General features: G+C 35.0%; 1 protein-coding gene across 1 annotated transcript in view; it reads right to left on the bottom strand.

Moving 5' to 3' along the window:
• Window positions 1-3,470: 3,470 nt before the first annotated feature.
• Window positions 3,471-23,198, bottom strand: part of LOC124358520 (dynein axonemal heavy chain 1-like) — a 61,345-nt gene continuing 41,617 nt past the window's right edge. The window contains exons 17-25 of the mRNA XM_046810816.1: window positions 21,676-21,786; window positions 20,431-20,610; window positions 18,909-19,160; window positions 17,597-17,749; window positions 16,367-16,638; window positions 13,680-13,906; window positions 10,728-10,909; window positions 10,149-10,278; window positions 3,471-3,732 (exon numbers count right to left, since the gene is read on the bottom strand). Of these exons, the coding sequence (XP_046666772.1) occupies window positions 3,515-3,732; window positions 10,149-10,278; window positions 10,728-10,909; window positions 13,680-13,906; window positions 16,367-16,638; window positions 17,597-17,749; window positions 18,909-19,160; window positions 20,431-20,610; window positions 21,676-21,786 (1,725 nt within the window). The 3' untranslated portion in view covers window positions 3,471-3,514. The remainder of the gene's footprint in view (window positions 3,733-10,148; window positions 10,279-10,727; window positions 10,910-13,679; window positions 13,907-16,366; window positions 16,639-17,596; window positions 17,750-18,908; window positions 19,161-20,430; window positions 20,611-21,675; window positions 21,787-23,198) is intronic.

Here is a 23,198-nt window from a genome sequence, read left to right as displayed (position 1 = left end):
TACAGGTTCAATGTTGTCTTTTGGCTGAAAATTCAGCAGGAATATTGTTTTCTGCACTACATTACGTTAATGTACTCGTATTAAGTTTATAACATTAATGTGTTCATGTGTATAGTGTGTGTAATTATCCCATTGTCTGGAATTACTACTACATTGCTGTGTCCAAGGTGGATAGACTCAACAATCTCACTCTGTGGTGGGCCCCAGAACACACAGGAATTAGATGTAATGAGATCGCTGATACATAGGGAAAGAAGGCTTCATCACTGAAGTTCATGGGACCTCAGTCATCCTGCGGAATATTCAGGAGACTTCCATGTCAGGTCTGGCAAGGGCAAAAGACCTCAACCATTCTGCGGAATATTCAGGAAACTTCCATGTCAGGTCTGGCAATGACAAAGGGCCTCAGCCATTCTGCGGAATATTCAGGAGACTCCCATGTCAGGTCTGGCAATGACAAAGGACCTCAGCCATTCTGTGGAATATTCAGGAGACTTCCATGTCAGGTCTGGCAATGACAAAGGACCTCAGCCATTCTGTGGAATATTCAGGAGACTTCCATGTCAGGTCTGGCAAGGGCAAAGGACCTCAGCCATTCTGCGGAATATTCAGGAGACTCCCATGTCAGGTCTGGCAATGACAAAGGACCTCAGCCATTCTGTGGAATATTCAGGAGACTTCCATGTCAGGTCTGGCAAGGGCAAAGGACCTCAGCCATTCTGCGGAATATTCAGGAGACTCCCATGTCAGGTCTGGCAAGGGCAAAAGACCTCAGCCATTCTGCGGAATATTCAGGAGACTCCCATGTCAGGTCTGGCAAGGACAAAGGACAGTATCATGATAGATGGCCACCATAAAGGAGCTAAAGATGTGCAAGCTCGTTTTGCTCTCTCCTTTCATAGAGGTTTCCTTAGAGGCATTACAGTTGGAGAGGTGTTTTGCAACGTATGAAGGTCTTGTTACAGAGCACTGTTGTTTGAGAAAGCACCTTCACAGGATAGGTGTCTTTGACGGAGACACTTTTTGTAGGATGTATGGGCAGTACAAGGAGACAGTCGAGCACATAGTTTTTGATGGTTAAAAGTCAGTTGATACCTTACAGAGAGCTCATCGGTAAGTTAGAGCAGTTCTTAATTTTCTTGAACGAGCTGGAATGTACTGAAATTCTCTCATTAACTCAATGGGGAGCACACAAAGCCCTAGTTTTGGATGATGTGCTTAGGTTTTTGGGACCGCTCCTTTTAAATGAATAAATGCCAAGTTTGGCAGCCACTTGGTAATCATGCTTTGTCGAAGAGAGAAAACCCTAGCTGGATTATCCTCAATCTCAACATTGCACACCATCCTGGCATACTTTAATCTATCTAACTAGAATAGGCATAAGCGGAGTTCTCACTATTTCACCTGAAAACATATATTTACTTAAAATTCTCTATAAAAGATTTAGTATGGTATAATCTGAAAGTTCATCCGTTGATAACTTGGAACAAGGTTCAGGCTTTCTCTATGTGGCAGCACTACAAGTATCTTAGTTCCTATTTACCCTACTAGACATTTCTCACACCGTATTTCTCATTGTGTGAACATCATAAAAGTAGAAGTGTTTCATTAAAAATAATTTAGCATAAGCGGACTTTAAGAAACGTTTTATACCAGTATATTTTCAGATACTCAAAAAGAGTAGCAAGCACACAGTTCAGTCTGGCCATGTAAAACATTTTTCAGTTAGCATATCTGCCAACTCGTCTACGCCTACATTACACAACCATAACTTGTTTCCTTAGTCTAGTTATTAGCGAGACAGTTTCGCAATAGTTACAATACAGGACGGCTCTTGCACATCTTTCGCAAACTACACGCTACACTTATTCACACAGGCGTCGGAACCTAACCTCTTCTGCCAAGGGTCTTTCAAATCAGGAAGTCACTGTCAAGAGTTCATTACAGTATCAGTTTTCACACCCCAGTATTCAAAACCAAAACAAACTGATAATAAAACAATTTGCAACTCGATTTTGAGAAGTCCATGGGAATACTCCACTTCATTTAAGAAGAGGAATATCCAACCTGACCTTTCTGTTCAATCCCAAATCTCTCTCCCTCCACCTCCCTCTCTGCCCCTCCCCTCCCACCCTCTCTCACTCACACACTCGCTTACTCAATCCCTCACTCTCTTTACAGTTAGATTACTTAATGGAACAAGGCCATGGGAGCTTGTTATTCTTAGATGAATAGTTGGTGCCATTTTCGTACCAACTGTGAGTTGCATGGCCTAATATATCGATTTCAACATCTTGAAAATATTGTGGTGGTGATATGACGTTCTTTGGAAAAGTGCTGATATTTTCAGTGCTTTTTTAAAGGCTTCTTTAAACTAAACTATTTGATACCTTCTTTATGTCCCCATTTGTATCAATACATTAAATTTCCACTTTTAATTTCTATCAATCGACAGGTAATTCTTTTATATGTGTTATATTGTTATTGCTAAGTTGTCATTATTATGTGACTTACTTCATTACCAGGTAAACTTGTTTATTTATTCTTGTTACTGTACATTAATATCGTTTTGTTAGAAATTAAATTTCCTACATTTTATATAATTTCAATAAACATTGAATCACAAAAAGGATTTGCCCCACCGGGTCTCGAACCCGGATCTCTCACTTGCCGGGTGAATGTGCTACCATTACACCACAGAGCCCTTACTTTTTATGATTCAATTATTTTTATTTGGCCGTATCTGTCACATAATGTATTTAAATAACCAAACTAACATATTATCAGAAGACCAAATACCTTTCAAACGACTTTTATTTACATTAACTAAATTTGTGTCGATGGCAATAGCCAAATTTAATTTTAATAAACATTGAATCACAATTTTTAATTAAATTAAGATATACATATCTCGGAAACTATAATTCTGCAGCAAGCTTCAAAAAGAGAACCTTTATCTTGTTTTTGGAGACATTTAAAATGAAGTACCGGTACATCAAACCTTTAAAACCTGCCACCATTTTCCAATATGGCGGTCAAACTTTATTTTTTGTTGGAAAATCCCATATATTTATTATTATTAGAAAAGTAATTTTAAGATATTTTTATTCTTACCAGTTTTTTATGTTACTCTTAATAGGGTATATATGAAAGCTCAAATTATTGAGGTTCCTTTGAATGCTTTGAACTGTAAATACAATAACTTCTATTATTATATCATATTTATATATCTATTATTGTGTGGTACGTTATTATTATCGTTTTAGACAAATTTATAATAACATAGTTTATCTGTATTACATTACATACTATAAGTTAGTATTTGTGACTAGTTTGTTTGGAGATACTATAAATTATATTTATAATTACTTTCTTGCTGTACATGTTTATGCATTGTTGTATCGAAGCATTTATAATGTTGTACTCACATGTAAAAAGACATTGCCATTGGAATGAATTAAAAAATAATATAAACAGCCAAAATATTTAGTTTATTAAACCCGTAACTGAGTGTTCAATAATCAAGGGCACAGAAAAGAGCGACACCACGCTTGATCCAGTGTTTCTGGGGCATCTCTGAGGGCACCTCAATGGTGAGCACATAGTTGGTAGAGTGGCCAGTAGTAGACAGGGTGCCGGCTCGCACCAGTGTCTTGTACACTGGACTCTCATACACACCACTGGCAGCCACCTCGTGTCCCACCTCCGGCAGTAACCACACGGCAGGCATCTCTACAACAGCATTTCACAGGGCAATTACATGGTAAGCACATATTTGGTGGAGTGGCCAGTAGTAGACAGGGTGCCGGCTCGCACCAGTGTCTTGTACACTGGACTCTCATACACACCACTGGCAGCCACCTCGTGACCCACCTCCGGCAGTAACCACACGGCAGGCATCTCTACAACAGCATTTCACAGGGCAATTACATGGTGAGCACACAGTTGGTGGGAGTGGCCAGTAGTAGACAGGGTGCCGGCTCACACCAGTGTCTTGTACACTGGACTCTCATACACACCACAGGCAGCCACCTCGTGACCCACCTCCGGCAGTAACCACACGGCAGGCATCTCTACAACAGCATTTCACAGGGCAATTACATGGTGAGCACACAGTTGGTGGGAGTGGCCAGTAGTAGACAGGGTGCCGGCTCACACCAGTGTCTTGTACACTGGACTCTCATACACACCACAGGCAGCCACCTCGTGACCCACCTCCGGCAGTAACCACACGGCAGGCATCTCTACAACAGCATTTCACAGGGCAATTACATGGTGAGCACACAGTTGGTGGAGTGGCCAGTAGTAGACAGGGTGCCGGCTCACACCAGTGTCTTGTACACTGGACTCTCATACACACCACAAGCAGCCACCTCGTGTCCCACCTCCGGCAGTAACCACACGGCAGGCATCTCTACAACAGCATTTCACAGGGCAATTACATGGTGAGCACACAGTTGGTGGAGTGGCCAGTAGTAGACAGGGTGCCGGCTCGCACCAGTGTCTTGTACACTGGACTCTCATACACACCACAGGCAGCCACCTCGTGACCCACCTCCGGCAGTAACCACATGGCAGGCATCTCTACAACAGCATTTCACAGGGCAATTACATGGTGAGCACACAGTTGGTGGAGTGGCCAGTAGTAGACAGGGTGCCGGCCCGCACCAGTGCCTTGTACACTGGACTCTCATACACACCTGGCAGCCACCTCGTGTCCCACCTCCAGCACCACACGCCAAGCATTTCTACAGCACCATTTCACAAAGCAATTACACAAAAAATGAATGCATGAATGACTGAATAACATTTATTCCAGCAGAGTACATATACAATCTTTTCTTAGATGAAATAGCTATTATTATATAGCTATTATATATATATATAATAGCTATATAATATATATACAGGGTGATTCGGTTAGTGTTACCAGCACTTTCCTGAGCTGATTGTACTATAAAAAATAAAGAAAAAACGTTCAAATAAACATGGGTCCGGAAATGCTTCCTTACTGGGTTATGGCCAATTGAAGATTTCACCAAAAATTGTGTGCAGGAGGTCAAATGATGATTTGCCGCGTGTTTATGAAGAGATATTTATAGGCGAATGCAACTTTTTCTAACGGATTTTTTAGATGGGAAATTGAATAAAGTTCATCTCATAGCTGTATCTCATTTAGTTTTTTTGTTATACTACAAAAAAACAGAAATAAAATAATTTTGAAAACACTTTTTTAAGGTTTAACGGACAATTATTTTGTTAAATAGGCATTTGAAGACCCACATTTTTACAAAGAAACTTGCAGAAAATTTAATTCTGAATAAAATTATGTGCCACACGGCTATTAACAGCGAAGTATTAAGTTTCTGGAATTTAATTTTACAACAAACATTCTACCAAGCAAGAAATTCCAAAGCAAAGGAAAACCGCATTTTTAATGACATAGAGTAGCCTACACATAAGATTTATTAGGATGCAATTTAAATTAAGTTTTAAATAAATTATTGTTTTTCATCTAAAGCTTATAATACTAACATACCACTTTTCATAACAGGTGTTCAAAAATCAGTCCTTGTACTTCAATACACTTAGCAGCTCGCTTTCTGATTGATCGAGTTATCCTCCGCAACGCTGCACGATTGTTTTTGATTTGTGCGGCGGCATCTTCAATTCGATTTATTAACTCTTCACGTGTATTTACTTTTTCCTGGTACACCAGGTTCTTCATCCAACCCCATATACAGAAATCTAATGGAGTTATATCTGGTGATCTTGGTGGCCAAGTGTGTGGTCCACCGCGACCAATCCATCGCCCCGAGAAACTGCTCGTTTAAGTGCATTGTTACATTATGGGAAAAGTGGGCAGGGGCACCATCATGTTGATAAATAATATTGCACCTTGCTGCTAATGGGAACATCTTCTAATAATAGTGGTAGTTGTTCTGTAAGGAATTCTAGGTACATGCGGGAATTTAGATGTCCTCGGAGAAATGAATGGTCCTATTAATCGATCATGAATGAGTCCACACCATACATTTACACTAAAATCTGTGTTGAAAGTTGCGCACAGATTGTACTATGTGGATTTCCCTCTACCCAAGTGTGTTCATTGTGAAGGTTGTTGACGCCATCTCGGGTAAATTGAGCTTCATCAGTGAATAAAATGGTTCTATGATGTTGACGGTTTCTAATTAACCAGTTGCAAAATTCCAATCGAAGAGGAGGATCTGTTGGTTGAATACTTTGAACTTGTTGTTTATGGTAAGGGAACATGCTATTTTTTTGCGCAAAGTTCTCCATACTTCAGACTGAGACACTGCGAATCGCCTAGAAAGACGCCGTGTACTGACACCAGGACTGCGTTCAGTAGCCATGATTATAGCCTCTTCCATATCTACATTAATCTGGGCAGGGCGATCCCAATAATTATTAATACTAGGAAGATTACCTGTTTTTCTTAGGGTACGAAATGATCCACTGATCGTTTTTTTGGGTTTGGAACTCTGCGATTAGGAAATCGTCTTCGGTATTCTGCAGTAGCATCGGTTGCATTTCCGTCACAAACGCCTAAGACAAATACCATGTCGGCATATTCTTCCCGTTGTAAATAACAAAGGCATTGCAATTGTGATAGTAAGTAACTTTAAAATACACTTCACTAACAAACAGAGTAGTAAATTAATTGTATTAAATTGCACTCATTAAACTAGTACAGAATTGGTAACAAATAATTTGGATTCCTCAATAAATTGCAGTGTATTGTTGAACAGCTGATTTGTGATACCAACTTATAAAAACATAATTTACCTTCTGTAAAGCTAACGTGACAAAGATATGTAGGTACATGATGTAACCATTTGGATAGTCCTAAAAAGTAATAGTATTATTGTTTTTTTTAGTTGAGCATTAATCTATTAAAATCGTATTTACAATTGTATGCTAATCAATTATTTGTGTACCTTATATCATTACATTACGGTGTTTATTTACTAAAATACGTATTTCTTGCTTGGTAGAATGTTTGTTGTAAAATTAAATTCCAGAAACTAATACTTCGCTGTTAATAGCCGTGTGGCACATAATTTTATTCAGAATTAAATTTTCTGCAAGTTTCTTTGTAAAAATGTGGGTCTTCAATGCCTATTTAACAAAATAATTGTCCGTTAAACCTTAAAAAAGTGTTTTCAAAATTATTTTATTTCTGTTTTTTTGTAGTATAACAAAAAAACTAAATGAGATACAGCTATGAGATGAACTTTATTCAATTTCTCATCTAAAAATCCGTTAGAAAAAGTTGCATTCACCTCCTATAAATATCTTTTTTTCATAAACACGCGGCAAATCATCATTTGACCTCCTGCACACAATTTTTGGTGAAATCTTCAATTGGCCATAACCCAGTAAGGAAGCATTTTCCGGACCCATGTTAATATGAACTTTTTTCTTTATTTTTTATAGTACAATCAGCTCAGAAAGTGCCGGTAACACTAACCGAATCACCCTGTATATATATATACAGCAGCTTATATATAGATGAAAATGTACGATAAGTGTCACGAATAGCACAATAAATATAACAATACTGGAAAACCTACATGGGCAATCTGCCTGTGCATATGCCTAGTTGCATCTAGCCGCCAACATAAAATCTAAATAATACGCTGGATATGTTAGTAATAGAGTAAGAATAAAGTAAAAAAGATAAAGGGATATATGTCTATTGCTTCTTGAATTATACTGTGTAAGTTATTGTTTGTATACAATCTGTGGCAAAACAAATTAAATAAAAATGGTATGTGTGGCTAAACTAAATAATCCATTTATGGAGGAGTGAGGTGAGAGAGTGTGTGTGTTTCTGTACATGCATGTGTGTGTGTGTGTGTGTGTGTGTGTGTGTGTGTGCGCCGCGCGCGTGTGTGTGTTCAATTAGTAATTATTATTATGATTTACTAATTATTATAATTACTATTATAGTGATAGTCGTGGTCAAGGGTCAGGACCCAGAAGTGATAATGATGTCACCTCTGATACGCCTAATTGCAATAGCCACTCTCTGATAGAGTTTTTTTAAACTGACAGGGTGTGCTTTAAAGAAATTATAAGCGTGAAAGAATCTAGAAACATTTCTGAACAGTATATTTGATATGTAATACGAATTGGTTGTAGAGAAAGATCTATATAGTTGTAAAGTGGCTATTCCTGTGTCACGGGCATATCAGGTGTTATATGAATGGGGAATTTCTGAAAAAATAGAGTGAAAGTGTGAGAAGATGTGAACAAAGAGAGATTTTATAAATAACTGACAAATTGTAAGGATAGATAATTCTTTTAATTATTTAATAAAATCCTTGATATTATTTAATAAAGTAATGTGCGTCCTTTACGTTTGTGTCATAAAAATTGTACGAGCACTTCACAGCGGTATAGGCTATACTGAGTGAACATGAGAATGTTGGCTCAAACTCACGAGAGGAAATTGACTTTAAAGTCTGATAAGAAAAACCCATACTATGGACACAAACAAGTATACTGTTCGATCTAAATGTGAAACCTTGCTTTAACTCAAATAGAAAAATATAACCAAAATCTAGGACCAGCTTTGCTCTGAAACTAGTAACTACAAAAATTCCATAATTTAAGACTGTATTGTAAAGTAATACTTTGTCAAACATTCATATGTGGGACTATCTTCTCGCGAAGTAAAAAAAGGTTTCTCCATACAGTGTAACAATAAATTTACTTTCCTGACAACAGATATCAATAGTGTGGAGAAAACAATTCGGAAACATTCTGGGACATCAAATACAAAAATTCAAAAATTGTAAATTGCTAAAAATTAAAACAGTTGAGGAAATAAATTGCACTTTGATATAGCAAGCCAAGAGTATGTGCTTTGGTGAAAGTCACGATAAGAACTGTGTTTTTCAGCTGCAGAATATGTTCCCCTTCTCAGAAGCCAAAGTGAGTGGAGGTGTAACTATCCTGGAGCAGCCTTGTTGTGTATTTACAAGCAAGCCAAAGATGAAGCTGAGGCTCTTCAACTCAATGAAAGAGATGCAATTAATAACTGATGGAAGACAAGAGTGAGGAAGGAAGAAACAATTAGTCTACAACAATTAACGCAGGTTCTGAAAAATGAACTAAAATGCCCAACAACGTCTAATCACTACTTAGCATTAAAATCAGAAATTTATTGTCACGTAACATTACATAATTGTAGTAAATAAAATCTACAATGAACAGGTGACTCGTCAGTATAATTTAAAATATACTTATCCTAAAAAAATGTATAAACATAATTAATAATTCATTGATAAATAATCAATATTAATCACACAAACAGTGATCCAGTGTGTGTTCAAGTTCAAGTTCAAAAATGCTTTATTAAAAAAATACATAGTTTACAATATTTCACACGTCCCTATGCGCGATAGGGATACAATATATTTATATTATTATTATTTTTTTATATATTTTGTGTGTGTGTGTGTGTGTGTGTGTGTGTGTGTGTGTGTGTGTGTGTGTGTGTGTGTGTGTGTGTGTGTGTGTGTGTGTGTGTGTGTGTGTGTGTGTGTGTGTGTGTGTGTGTAAAACATTAAATTCTAATGGTACAGATACAGGTTATAATTTGATTCATATTAAAATAAATAAAGCTAGATGTAGCTATTCTTATCCTAAAATAAAATAATTTACAAAACATAAAACACTTTAAAAATAATGAGTGATAAAATAAATACAGTGAATATATATATATATATATATATATATATATATAAAATTATTTTCTAAATAATATTCTTTCTCTATTAAGATATTTTTTAATTTTAGAGAGAACTTTTCTTGAGGCAAAGAGGATAGAGACATTGCAATTTTTCTGTAAAATTTTAGTCCTTTGTAATAAGGGGACATTTCAAATAATTTAGTTCTATGGAATGTGTATATAAGTCTGTCTCTCTCTGTCTTGTATTGTAATTGGTATTTGGTAATTGGTAAAATTGGTATTTACCAATTTAATTATGATTAAAAGGAGCAAAAATGATGCACATGAGTCGGCTACTCTATCATACTATCCAAATCTTAAGGAGATCTTGTACAAAGAAGCACAAATGAAACAAAGCGTCTAAGTTGAGTAAATCATCGATCGTCACCTGTGTACAATTCCTTTGCCCTTGACTCCGTGAGACAGTGTCGGTTAGGGCTCCAACGTGCACCTTCCAGGAAGAGTCCATATACAACACAGCCATCCTCTGGTCGCTTGGTCGGTCTCTCTCTCAGCACCTGAGCAAGGATATTCTAATAATTTATTCTCTTATGCAGGACTGTGCAGGTCCCTTTACAGTTTATCCATATCTATTGCTAATTAGTTTTAAGAGATTATTTGTAATGATTTCTAGGAACGGTTTTATTAAATTTATCAGGTCGAAAACCATTAGAAACGATTTGAATTCGCCCGTTAATCTACATTACCAGAATTTTAGGAAGACCTCATTTTATATAGTGAGTTGAAATCCGGGTGAAATCTTACGCTAATCGTAACTTGCTAACGAAGCATTTCTGAACCCATGTTTATGTAATTTGTTTTCATTATTTTTACATGTAGAATGAGCTCCTACAGTTTTTGCATATCTTCGTGAATCATACAATGCGCTATGGGAATCATACAATGATCAAAACCTACTGAAGACAATACTATAAAATCTAATTATGGTTTCAAAGTTAAAGATTACTTCAAAGCCGTAGTTGATTGAATCAATCGCAACTACATATTTCCTGGCGTAGTTCTGGAGACACCCAGTCAGGAAAGCTTGAGGAAAGTAGAACCCTGAGATCCAAAAGCATGGAGGGATCCCATTGTCTATCCAATCTTGGATGAAATGTATTCTTTGTTGTAAATCGACGACCCATGATCCTGAAACAATGATATAGAAGGTTTGTGTGTTGATTTAGTCACTTCAGTGTAAAGTGCAATTGAAGTAATCCATCAGCAAGTAGGCAGTGTTACATTATACTATTGTTTACAGTGCTTCATATCCACCACTGGATACAGCAGACTAATCCTTCAGAGACTTGATCAGTATGAAAAATTGATGACAAGACAGACCTGTTCACAATAATGAGAATGCCACAATAATAGTATTAGATTATTATTATTTAAATGAACGATATCACGAAACCAAGCTTTGCTCGGTATTTTTTTTTTGTAAATCGTGTTTTGGGATTAATGTTATGATATACTTGTCTGCAAACGATAAAACTATAAATGCCATGGCTATTTATTGTTCTGTCATTTTCTGCATTAAAGCTTGCTAGAGCAAAAGATGCATTTGTTTCTTATTTTTTCAATGAAACTCTTCCGAATATGGGTGACGGTTAAAAAAAAAACGAACTAATTCATTTGAAAATTTTGGTTGCTTCATTAAAATTCGTCCGTGCAAACAACCAAAAGAATTTCTATTTATGCGATTAGAAATACATTCCTCAGAGAAATGTAAGGCACCGCAATGGGTACACAGATTTCAAATGGTGATTTCAAAAGGCATGATATTGCACAGCTGCAGTGCAATATCACATTTGTGCAACAGCACATTTATGTAAATAATTAAGTGCAAAAGCCCTACGACATCTTCCGTCTTGATATCTTTTAATCAGTATTCTCGTTGCTCACCATTATCGGTTACTACACGTTGTGCCGCACGCTGCCACATATCTTGCAGACGTCGCTCTCATTGTTCCATTTTCTAAAAATGAAACCTAGCTAGATCGATTTATCACCCCCAAAACTCCCTGCATACTAAATTTCATGAAAATCATTGGAGGCGTTTCAGAGATTCAGATTTTATATATATATATATATATATATATATATGTATTCAATTTTAATTGTAGTGATTGTTTCTGAAAACACAGTTATAGTGAAGAGGATTTCTTAACATTTTAATTATCTCTACTACTATGATTTGCCTATACAAAATTGCAAAGGTAGGATTTGCAAGCCATCATAATTTCAAAACGTTTCACTGAATGTCTAGTAATATTATCTACAATTGGATAGTAGTGCATGTAGTTTTTATATTAAACACTGATAGTAGCTTGTAATGCCTATAAATTATGGCAAATCTCTAAACTGCATTAAAAACCAACATTTTAGTCTCATCCTGATGGAAGGTAAAGGTTTAAGAATGGAAATAACATCCTTTATCACTTATGAATTAATGTAACAAAGAAAATAATCAAATGAATCTTTCTTTAACACACACAATAATAAATCTCAAATCACGGAAAGTTTGTAGAACTCAAATTTCTTAGAAATATTCACACATAAAAGTTTGTCTCAGACATGTAAACCACTGCCATACAGCTAAGAGTCAACCTTCTAACTAGATATATAACAGAAAAATAAAATAATATAAAAATCTTAGGCAAAACTCTGCCAGGAACTTGAAGAACATCGTACTACTGTAAATCTAGAAATTACACACTCACATTTTAATTAATTTTATTTGACTTAATTTCATTTATTGCATCATATTGGTTTGTAGTATCTTAAACATAGCTCAGTAAATATGTAATTTATAAATTTAATACAAGAAAATTGCTAAAATGTATTACTACATTAAACTTAAATTAAATGTTTTTGGGTTAAAAACTAAGTAACTGTAACAGTTTAAGATTAATTTTAATTTTTAATAAATCTTCCACTGAGTACAAGGTACTCCTCCTCTTTAGTTTTAATTCTCATCATATTATGACAATTTCCTTTTCATAACTACCAGTTCATTGCATTTTGTACTCTGAAAACTTTGTATGCCAATTTGTAGTCCATGTCAATGCCAAAGAATTTTGTTATTTTATTATTCTGTTCCAGATAGTAATATGTTTTTGTTTTTAGTTTTAACTATAAAATTTATTTTCACAATTTCCTGTTCATTACATTAACTAATCAATTAATCATGTTGTTGGCTTGTAAGCAGAAGGTTTTGTCCAAATGGGATAAACGTCTATGAGGGACGAATTTTTCAAAACCATTTTTTAGAAGATAGGTGTGAATATATTGGTATGTAACTTTTTGTTTCAGAAGTGACCCATATTGTTTTTATTATTAACTCTGAAGATTTCTAACTGTGTTGGAAAGAATCCTTTTGGAAAGACTATAGCCAGTGAGATCTGTCTATGATGGCTTTTAATGGCCTGGTTAAAATTTTTTACTAGTTTTGAACAAATCAGCTGAATGTCATTAATGCATGATGAGGTTTTCTGTTTCAGTTAGTCTATTGCCTCTTGCATGTGATTCTGAGCTGTCCCCTAAAATAAAGATTTGGCATTTGCAGTTTAAGGTAAATTATGGTTGCTGCTGCTGGTGTGTGTTTGTATGCTGATGTTGCCTTAATATGTTTGCTGAGCATGTGTAGCAAAAAAATTGTTGAAATACACGATATAGTTCAAACGGAAATTAACATTTCGCCCCCACAATGTAACTTAAAAGCAGCTTACCAACTGAGAACACCTAGCTTTATGTCAGTTCTAATGATGAATAGGTTGCTTTTTAAGCATCTTTTTAAGATAAAAGTAACTTTGTACTGAAGATTTGGACTCTATACTATTGTCATTAGTACACATGAAACTGTCGTAAATTTTAATAACTTCTGCTATTCAAATGTTACGATGAGAGGAAGGGTTACCTAGCGGTTTTAGTGAAGGATACGCTTTGCTTGCCCATTGTGCAGGCACAGCGTTGGTAAAAAGGCTGTTGGACATCTTCTCTAAAGCGTCGGACATGACCACCAGCCCTTCCAACGCCTTCAGAAGATCCTTCAGCGTGGCGTGTATCAATCTCAGCAATCGGTCAAATCTGACAACCTCCTGCATCAGAACGGTGTTCAGTGACTCCTCATAGAGCACCGGATATCTGGATCAGATGCACCATAATGTCAATAATTAAAATAATAATGTTTAATTTATACGCAAACATAGAGCCAAATAAAACACCAAACATGTATGCTCACTTTGGTTCGCATTAAACTCAGGATCAATACTCTAAAGCATCAGCAAAGAATTTTTAAACACCCTTAACAGAGCATTTATAACAAAGTCCTTATTTCGTAAACTTTACTAATTGTTGGAAATACAACAAGACTCAGTTTTAACACCTAAGGAGTAGATTCCACAGAGATAAATCTGTACTTGAGATTGTTCAATTCAATTCAATTCAAAAAACTTTATTCACAAAAAAAAATGTTAACATTTTATCATTCCCCATGTGCACTCGCACGTGTGGGGGGTTATTATGATTTAATTATTATACACTTTATTCTATATGGCTATATATGCAGTCTTTGTTGTACCACCATCTCCCTGTATTTGATAAGCAATATAATTTGATAACAACAAACTACACATATATAATAACTTACAAGAAGGAATAACAATAAGTTAACAATATAACTAACATAACAATAACAATATTAATGCATAACAAATAAACTTATTTATAACTCAACTGTCATAGAACTGAATTTTATACATTCTAATAAATATTTAATATTTTATTGCAACCTTTCAATAAATAAGCATTAATAAACAAACAAGCCAAATTAACAATATAAGTAACATAACAATAACAATTAATACATAACAAATAAACTTAAATATGTCAACAATCATATAATTTAATTTAATAACATTATAATAAATATTTTTACATTTCACAGCAACTTTACATAAATAAACATTATTAACCAAACAAGCAATGGGCGTAGTTAAATAACAACAGAATATCATTATGTATTGAAAACCATGGCTTTGATTGTCCTCTATCAAAGGACAATCAGGCAGAAGGCATCAGATAGAAAGTGTTTAAAACAGATCCCTTACATTCTGTCGAGACCTTCAATGTTGTAATGGATAATTAAAACGCTCAATGACCTCTGAATAGAAGGTTCAATGATCAGCGCGTCAACATAAAAATTAACACAGATGTATGTAACAGTATAAGCTAACAACATAGATACAAGTTTTTTTATCCTGTCTTTGTTATTCAAGTATTTGTGGATATTCTTACAAGATCAAAAGCGTTAACATTTTAACCATTGTCTGTCCATCTGTAAAATAACTCTTCGTAGAAAGGTCCTAGAGACTTGAAACTCGTAAGTTACATAAATCCAAGTAATAACTCTATTGATTTGGGATAAAGTGATCAAAGGATAGCAAAGTTTTCAATAAAATGTTAAAGGGTTATCCGCATAGTTGATATGCAATGGATGCAGTACAGCGGGCACGTGATTTTGAAGGCGTCAGATAGAAAGTGTTTAAAACAGATCCCTTACATTCTGTCGAGACCTTCAATATTGTAATGGATATTTAAAACGCTCAATGACCTCTGAATAGAAGGTTCAATGATCAGTGTGTCAACATAAAAAGTAACATAACACAAATGTATGTAACAGTATAAGCTAATAACATAGATACAAGTTTTTTATCCTGTCAATGTTATTCAAGTATTTCCTGTCAAGTATTTGTGGATATCCTTGCAAGATCAAAAGCGTTAACATTTTAACCAGAACTTTCATCAAATGTTTTCTTAGCAAATGGTGTAACTTTAAATTGACACACAATGCAGGCTTTTGAGCACTTGTCTCGTAATGACAAATTGTGTCTTCTATTTAACTTATTTTTTACGCTCATTGCAATGTCTGTTTTGTTGTTTTTTTTCTAGAGGTGAATGAGTGGTAATGAGATTACCATCTAACCTTTGCTGGTGGGACTTGTGCGTTTTGTTGTCCATTATTTCGGGTAGGTCTTATTAGACATTTTATGATTTTAATTCTAAAACTAAACAGTGTGATTATATCGTTAGTTCTGTGTTTGTTACACCCTATGATGCGGCTGATCTCGAAGGTGATACATTATTTTTTGAGGCATAATCAACCTACAAATTTTTCTACAGGTTTTCCTCACAAGAAAAATGGTTATCACCACTGTCAGGTATGTATGAACCACTTGTCAGGTCGAATCAAAATCAATTAACGATTTTAAATATCTGGTAAATGTCTTGAAGTATGCTCAACTTGACCATGTATAATAAACTCTTATAATTATAGTCAACCGTTATGCATAAGATGTTCTTACAGAAGTAAACTAAAACATCTAATTTCAATCCCTTTGTTAAAGAATAGAAAGATACTGAACGTTCAGTAACAACACACATGTAGCATATAAGTAAAATTAACATGCAGTTTTCTTAAGCTTCACATACCTAAACAATGTTCCTTGTTTTATCAAATGCTTGTATTTCCATAGACTTAAGGTACACAATACCTATAAAATGAAGCTGCAGAAAATTAAAAGGTGCCATCAATTGGAAACTTACTTCTCCTGCACAGCCGGAATATTGGGTATTGGCTGCGGTATCTGGTGCAGCAACGACTCTGCCATCTGCTTGGTGACCTCGTCCTGGCTGCTGGCAGCTGACCCAACGACCCTCGGTTGGAGCGAGAGCAGCACGGCCAGACTCGCGTATGTGGTGGCCTGGGCACAGCTCATGTCTGCGTTGTCGTGCAATCCAAACAGCCCTGGACTGTCGTTCACGGGCAGTTCTCGAATGTATGCCAGGTAATTGATCATCTCTGTCTCCTCTGGCATCTGGTAACAAGTCAAAATTTTAATTAATTATTTTCTAACTTTTGGAAACAATAACTGGTTCCTTTTTAACTTAATACATCAAAAATAACACTCTATAAATAACAGGTTACAAATAATCTATGATTGAAATTTGTTAATATGTGTTACATAATTATTTAAAAACGTGATCATACCATTTAGCACGATTTGCAACTAGGTATCGTACAATCGACAGTTCAAGTTTATGGAATGAATTTTCTTTAAGTACCTAACAAATTTTATTACTAAACAATGAATATTATTACAAACATTTGAATACAAAACTTAGATATATAGTTAACAATAGATCTGGATGAACTTTATAGAAGCCATGTAGTCCACTCTGAAAGTATCAAAGGATATTGTTATTCAGGTACAAGAGCCGATCTTCAGACTCTGGCCAGGAACAAAGTATTCTTAGGAAACAGAAGAGTTTAAAAAATGTATATATGAGAGACTAAAATCACATTGATAACTCTTAGAAACTCTGGCAATGTTGCTGGGAGATGGTGACCTCTCCTAGGTCAAGAATAATGAGTGTATTTGATCAAGGCATTTTAACTATTACAGTATAGCCAAATTCAAATTTGAACTAAAATTCCCACAGTTTAGGTGTAAAGAAGGATACCTGTGTTGGTTATAAAACTGTTGATTGATCCCTGTACCTGGTTTGGTTTATATACTTATGCATATACGTAGTTTTGGTATTAAAGATTTTTATTTAACTTGAGTATAATATATATATATATAATATATCAAATAGCTAGGTTTTATGGTAGTTTTTACTTTTTTCAGCATTACTGCATTGTGTTTTATGAAATATGTTATTTTAGCAAAAGTGTTACTACTGTTATGCAATAACAAGATGCAAGGAGCATTAGATCAGGATTTATAAATTTATTGTTAAGCCATTTTTACTTAAGGTATGCAACTAACGCACCTGATGATATATTCCAGGCTCATCAAACGTGTGGTCTCCCGAAATGACATCCATGTTATAATAGTCCGCCAGGATGTTCATGATGCAGCGGCGGTCCCAGTCGTCTGTCACTCGACCGCCATAGTTGATGTGCCCCGCCGTATACTCAAGTACCTGGACATGTTAAGTTTACATCAAGGAAAACAAAAGGAGCATAACATTTTATAATATTTAAAGAGATGAATCCAAAGGAAATGAAGATAAAATGATGATAAGAATTTCTATGCCTTACCAAGTACCAAGTTTGAACATTTACGTATGTATGTATGTATTTACATATGTAAGCTGTGAGGATCTTTACCCGACCTCATGCAAAAATTATGTTCCAGACTTTCCACATGTCAACCTTTTCAACCTACCAGCTCACCGAACTTCTCTATTTGCAAAAAAAACCAAAATATGCTGGTATTAAAGTTCTTAACCACCTACCTCAAGATCTCAGGAAAGAAACTGGCACTACATTAAAGAAGAAACTAAAGAATCTCCTAATGGACAATTCAATTTACTCTATTGATGAATTTTTTCAAATGACCTGGACTTAATGTTATACATGTTATTGTGTGTTTTATTAAACATAATTTTGTACATATGACACTATTAAATTTCTTGAAGAAATTGTTAATAAAGAATTTCTGATTCTGATACTGTTTATCAAGGAATTATATCATTATATTTGTAGGGCGACGTAATCCTATGAACCAAAATATATAAACTTTATGTCCTACATCGATTTAATCATATATATAACATCCGTACACACACCATGACATTGAGGTTAAGGACAAAAACATAAGACCATAGGTGGCTGCTCTTTACACTTCCCCTCCTGACTACCACCTTCAATTTCTCTTTGTTCCAAAAGACGCACTGTGACATCACAGGAAATATCGATATTGAGTTCTCCATCATTGGTTCACCTTATAACCTTGGAGGAGCTGCAGTATTTTTTAGTCTTTTAATGTCTTAGGACATTTTCTGCACCTGAGAAAGAGGGTAGACTTTAATCCTCGAAACTTAGTGTTGAACTTTTTGGTAACATACAACGGTGGTAAATGTCTGAAAACCTTCCTTTCATACCATCCATTGTCAATAACAAATTTTAAACAATGAATCAGTTTAACATTTTTCTTTGACTTCAGCCAATCTAATTTATTTAAATATAGAGTTATAAAATTTTTTCTATAACCCTGACGATAAAGAATTGTTAGTACTTATAGACATCACGGATTATCTAACATGAAATACTGCTGCAAGAAGTGAGAATTACGGTTACCTTGAATGGTATATCACTGTATTCCAGGAGGAACATGTGCAGCTGAGAGATGCAGATACGCAAGTCCCCATCGGTGAACTCGTAGGGAATGTTGAAACCGAGCGGACCGAACTTGCGACGCTCCAGACATATTCCATGGAAGAGGCAGAGAGAGAACAGGAGCCATTTAAATGTCTGGACCTTGGGGTTTTCGGAGTTCAAGAAGTCATGGAATTGAGGAACCTGGTTAAGGTACGCTCGGAGGAGGTTAGCCTAAAAACATTGATAAAAATACATTATAAGCTGTTGAAGAAGTAATACATACAAACAGTGCATTTATATGTATGTATATACATATAAATAATGAAACAGACAATATTTGATGACCCTAATTTTTTAATATTAGAATAGCTAAAAACTAATACAAGGATTATTATGTGAAATACACTATGTATAGTGGGTATAGTTTTATGTGTCTGTTGAGAGGGTGAAGGAAGTATGCCCTATAGAAGTTTTGTACAGTCAAATTGGTGACCACTGATATCTAAATAAATTCACTTTCCAACATGGTAATATATGTAAATTAAGATTAGGGTAGAGTGTAATTGAAACGAGTTGTCTCAATTACAATCCAGAGTACAATTCTTATCAAGTATGTGGCATGAATATTGTTAGTAGTAAACTGCAGGTTTTTTTTACAATCCAAATCTGAGAAATTTTTACTACGGCCAAATATTTGTATGTACATGATACAATATCTAGTTTCAAATTCATGATATTATTCTAACTTTAATCGTTCGATTTTTGATCTGAATAAGTGTAAAAGATCTGGTAACTTAAAGTTATTCATGCAGATTCATAAGAGGGACAAATGTATTAGATCAACTCCAAATAACTTTTTTTTCTTTTTTTTATTCTCTTAGGACAAGAAGTTTATAAATTGCACTTAGTCCTGTAAGAACCTTAGCGCTGCTTCCGGAGTGACAGGATACTCAGGATGGGTAAGGTTAGGTAGAGGCCGCCTACTAACGAGATCCATGAGGAAGAATTAGGGCACTAATCTCAAAGTCATGTCCCCCAGGAAGAGGGGGAGGCCATCTCTGAACCAGCCTCTCCAGTCAAAGCAGGCAAGGGATTGCACACTCTTGTTGAGGATAGCAAGAACCTCTGATAGTTAGGAAACTAACCCCACTAAACTCCAACAGTCTTCTTCTGCAGTAGACTAGACCTATCGAATTGCCCTTGCACCCCAGAATGTCAACATTTGCGGTTAGTGATGTGCTGCTCCTGGACATCCATAGGGTTTCCCAGATTTAAGTGACACATCGGATTTTGCTGTGCCCAGTGGTAGGTTCAACTGGAAGGTATAAACCAGCCAGAAATGATCCCTGCTGGGTTCTCCAAATAGCTTACTTTCAAAATTTGACTGCCAACTGTCATAAAAATGGACCCACAATCCCTAGAATTCTTCCATAATTGATAGATCGAGGAATCAGTTCCAGCCAAGACAGAATTCACAATTAACTGTAATATGTCATAATACCTTAATGCCTCTAGGAGGTTCCACTGTCATCTTACAGCCATTCTGGAGGATAGCAACAGGGAAGGCAGAGGACGGTGTGGAGGTGAGCCAAACCCGGAAATCCTTATGTGTCTTGTCCAGGTTGATGGTCTCCACAAGGTGGTCTAACCGAGGCATCCAACTGGGTGCCAGGTGACAGTTCTATGGCATGCAACCACAACAATCACAATCACTGTTGGTATAATGTGCTCAACTACGATTTTATTGCATGTTATACATTTTTTATCAACCACAAGAGAGGAAGAGGACTTAAACTATTTAAAATTAATATTTGTGCCTTTTATTTATTTACTAACGGTTCTAGAATTTGAGCTCAGATATGCGAGGTTTATTAGTATTACATGTCTATTTGTATATTAGAGTCCATGCCTACATTTTATAAACCTTGGTTTATCCAAGACCTATTATAACTTAACTACTCTACAGAACAGAGAATTAGAGGAAACTCTTGCCTACAGTTAGGCAAAATAAAAATTACCAAACCTTTGTGGTCATCAAAACACTACTGTTTAAAAACATCTCATTTGTAAACAATATAGGTACTAGCTTTTAACATTTGTTCAAACGTTGTCTGCCTATAGTGCAGGGAATTCTGAATTAATTGCTCTGCTGTGCGTTAGAATATAAAAACCAAGATGTCAATGTAAAAGATAATAGTGCAGTTCACGTAAAAGACAGTGACTTTTATTAAGGTGCTTTCAAATAGGCAAGTACTTTGCCAGTGCGAAATAAAAAACCAACCATATACGAGAGATGTTTTCAGATCTTTGTACGATTTTTGCTTTGTTTAGCAATACATATAAGATGAGTGATATTATTTGTTCTATACTTCATTGACTAAACATTACTATTTTTAGCATGTAAAAATTACACTTTAAGATTATAACGTGTATAAAATATTAGCACAGAATGGGGCCCATCGTACATTTATACATTTCCAGACTTATGTAACTTAGATTCTCTGTAATATTTTACAACTGCAACTGAAAGGTTTGGGATTAATTTTCTTGTACAAACCCTTACTTATGGTTATCTTCTTGACTTTCACTTTTTAATTTGTTAAACTACCTAAATTAGATTGTTCTGTATTTCATTGACAGGTTCTAAGTAGAATGTGACCCTAAATCACTGTTATAATAATCTTTATAACAAATTGTTTACAAAATTAATTTTAAAGTCGGTTGGAAAGAAAATGTAGATTAAAACCTGAAAGAACACCCAGTTTCCAATCTCCATTGCCTCAATGAACATCTTCTCGGCAACAGGACCCTGTCCTTGGCCCAGAGATATGGACATGAGGCGTTTGCTCATTTTCATCTGAAACATCAATATTACACTTCCAAGCTCATGAAATATTTGAATCAGATTGACCATATGAGCAGAGTCATTCAACAAAACTATTTTACATTTATTGACTTCGTAATTTCTTCTTGATTATGCATCTATCAAAAGCTACTTCAAAATTTAATCGAAATAAAATACTTTTCTTACAAAATATGTTGTACGTCTAATTTTAGGTCTGAAATGTAATGGGTTAGTGAGAGGTGGGTTTCCTTACTTGCGAATAATGACTGTGTACAACATTTATATTTACCAAGTTATCTTATACACTATAGTATACAGTTATATACATAAAACAAATTTCACGTTATGGGTGCTAACCATGGGTATCCGACCCGCTACAAACACAAGATAGCCATAGAGGTCCACTAATTGGTTTTTTTGAAAAGAAGACATCTTATTTGGGAGCTAAATATCTAAGTTACAACTGTAATTAAAATTTTTAGATACCTTAAAGATTGCTTCATAGCTAAACCATTGTATGAGTTTACAGATTTTATTGAGAAATAAGAAATATTAGTTTTTAAGTAAAGACGTATTATTTTACCAGGTGAAGTTAAAATTAAAACCTTATGTATCGTTATGTTAATTATATCAGCTGTTAATTGGTATTATGAAATTAGTAGTATAGAATATATATTTTATGAATATGACACCATTCAATTAACAAAGTATTTACTTTTATAAATTAGTTGTTTTCAATTCAATATACAATATTAAAAAAGTAATCTTTACTACAAAATTTCGCTTGCAAGGAAAAGTACAAAAGTGTGAAAGAGATAAGTCAAAGTCAAATCATTTATTGCCACAAACAACACAAGGATTGCACAGGCAGAGGTCAAATTAAAGTAAAATTATCTAAATTACTAAATTTAACATTACATACAGAACCAAAACATAACATACTAAAACTAGTCTTTCTTCTCAAGTTGTAACAGGTCAAATTACGACATTTGAATATTCGCGGGGAATTGGCAGACTGTGACGTCAATGAATCGGCAGACTGTGACGTCAGTGAATCACATGTTGTCGGAATTGAAGTTTATTTAACTGATAACGAAGAAATTTATTGAACTTTATGTGGGAAAAGGTTTGATTAATTAAAATGAAGTAAACATAACCAAAATTCGTGTTTGTTTTACAAAAACACTAAATAGAATTACGCAGAAAAGCCAATTGTGGTATGAATGACTTGTATATTGATGACGTCATAAAGCACATGTTGCTAAAAATTTAAATAAAAAGCTTTGAAAAAATAATAAAAAGAAAATAGAAAGACTTAAATTGATTAATTATAGTAAACGTGATAAATTTCGACAATTATAAGAAAAGAATCAAATTATATTTATTCGTGAAGACGCTGATTTGAACGAGAGAGGGGATGAGTA

This window comes from Homalodisca vitripennis, chromosome 3 (genome assembly GCF_021130785.1).
Source record: "Homalodisca vitripennis isolate AUS2020 chromosome 3, UT_GWSS_2.1, whole genome shotgun sequence".
Lineage (NCBI taxonomy): Eukaryota > Metazoa > Arthropoda > Insecta > Hemiptera > Cicadellidae > Homalodisca > Homalodisca vitripennis.
Note: the sequence above shows the minus strand (reverse complement) of the source record. Positions and strands in the feature narration are given on the sequence as shown.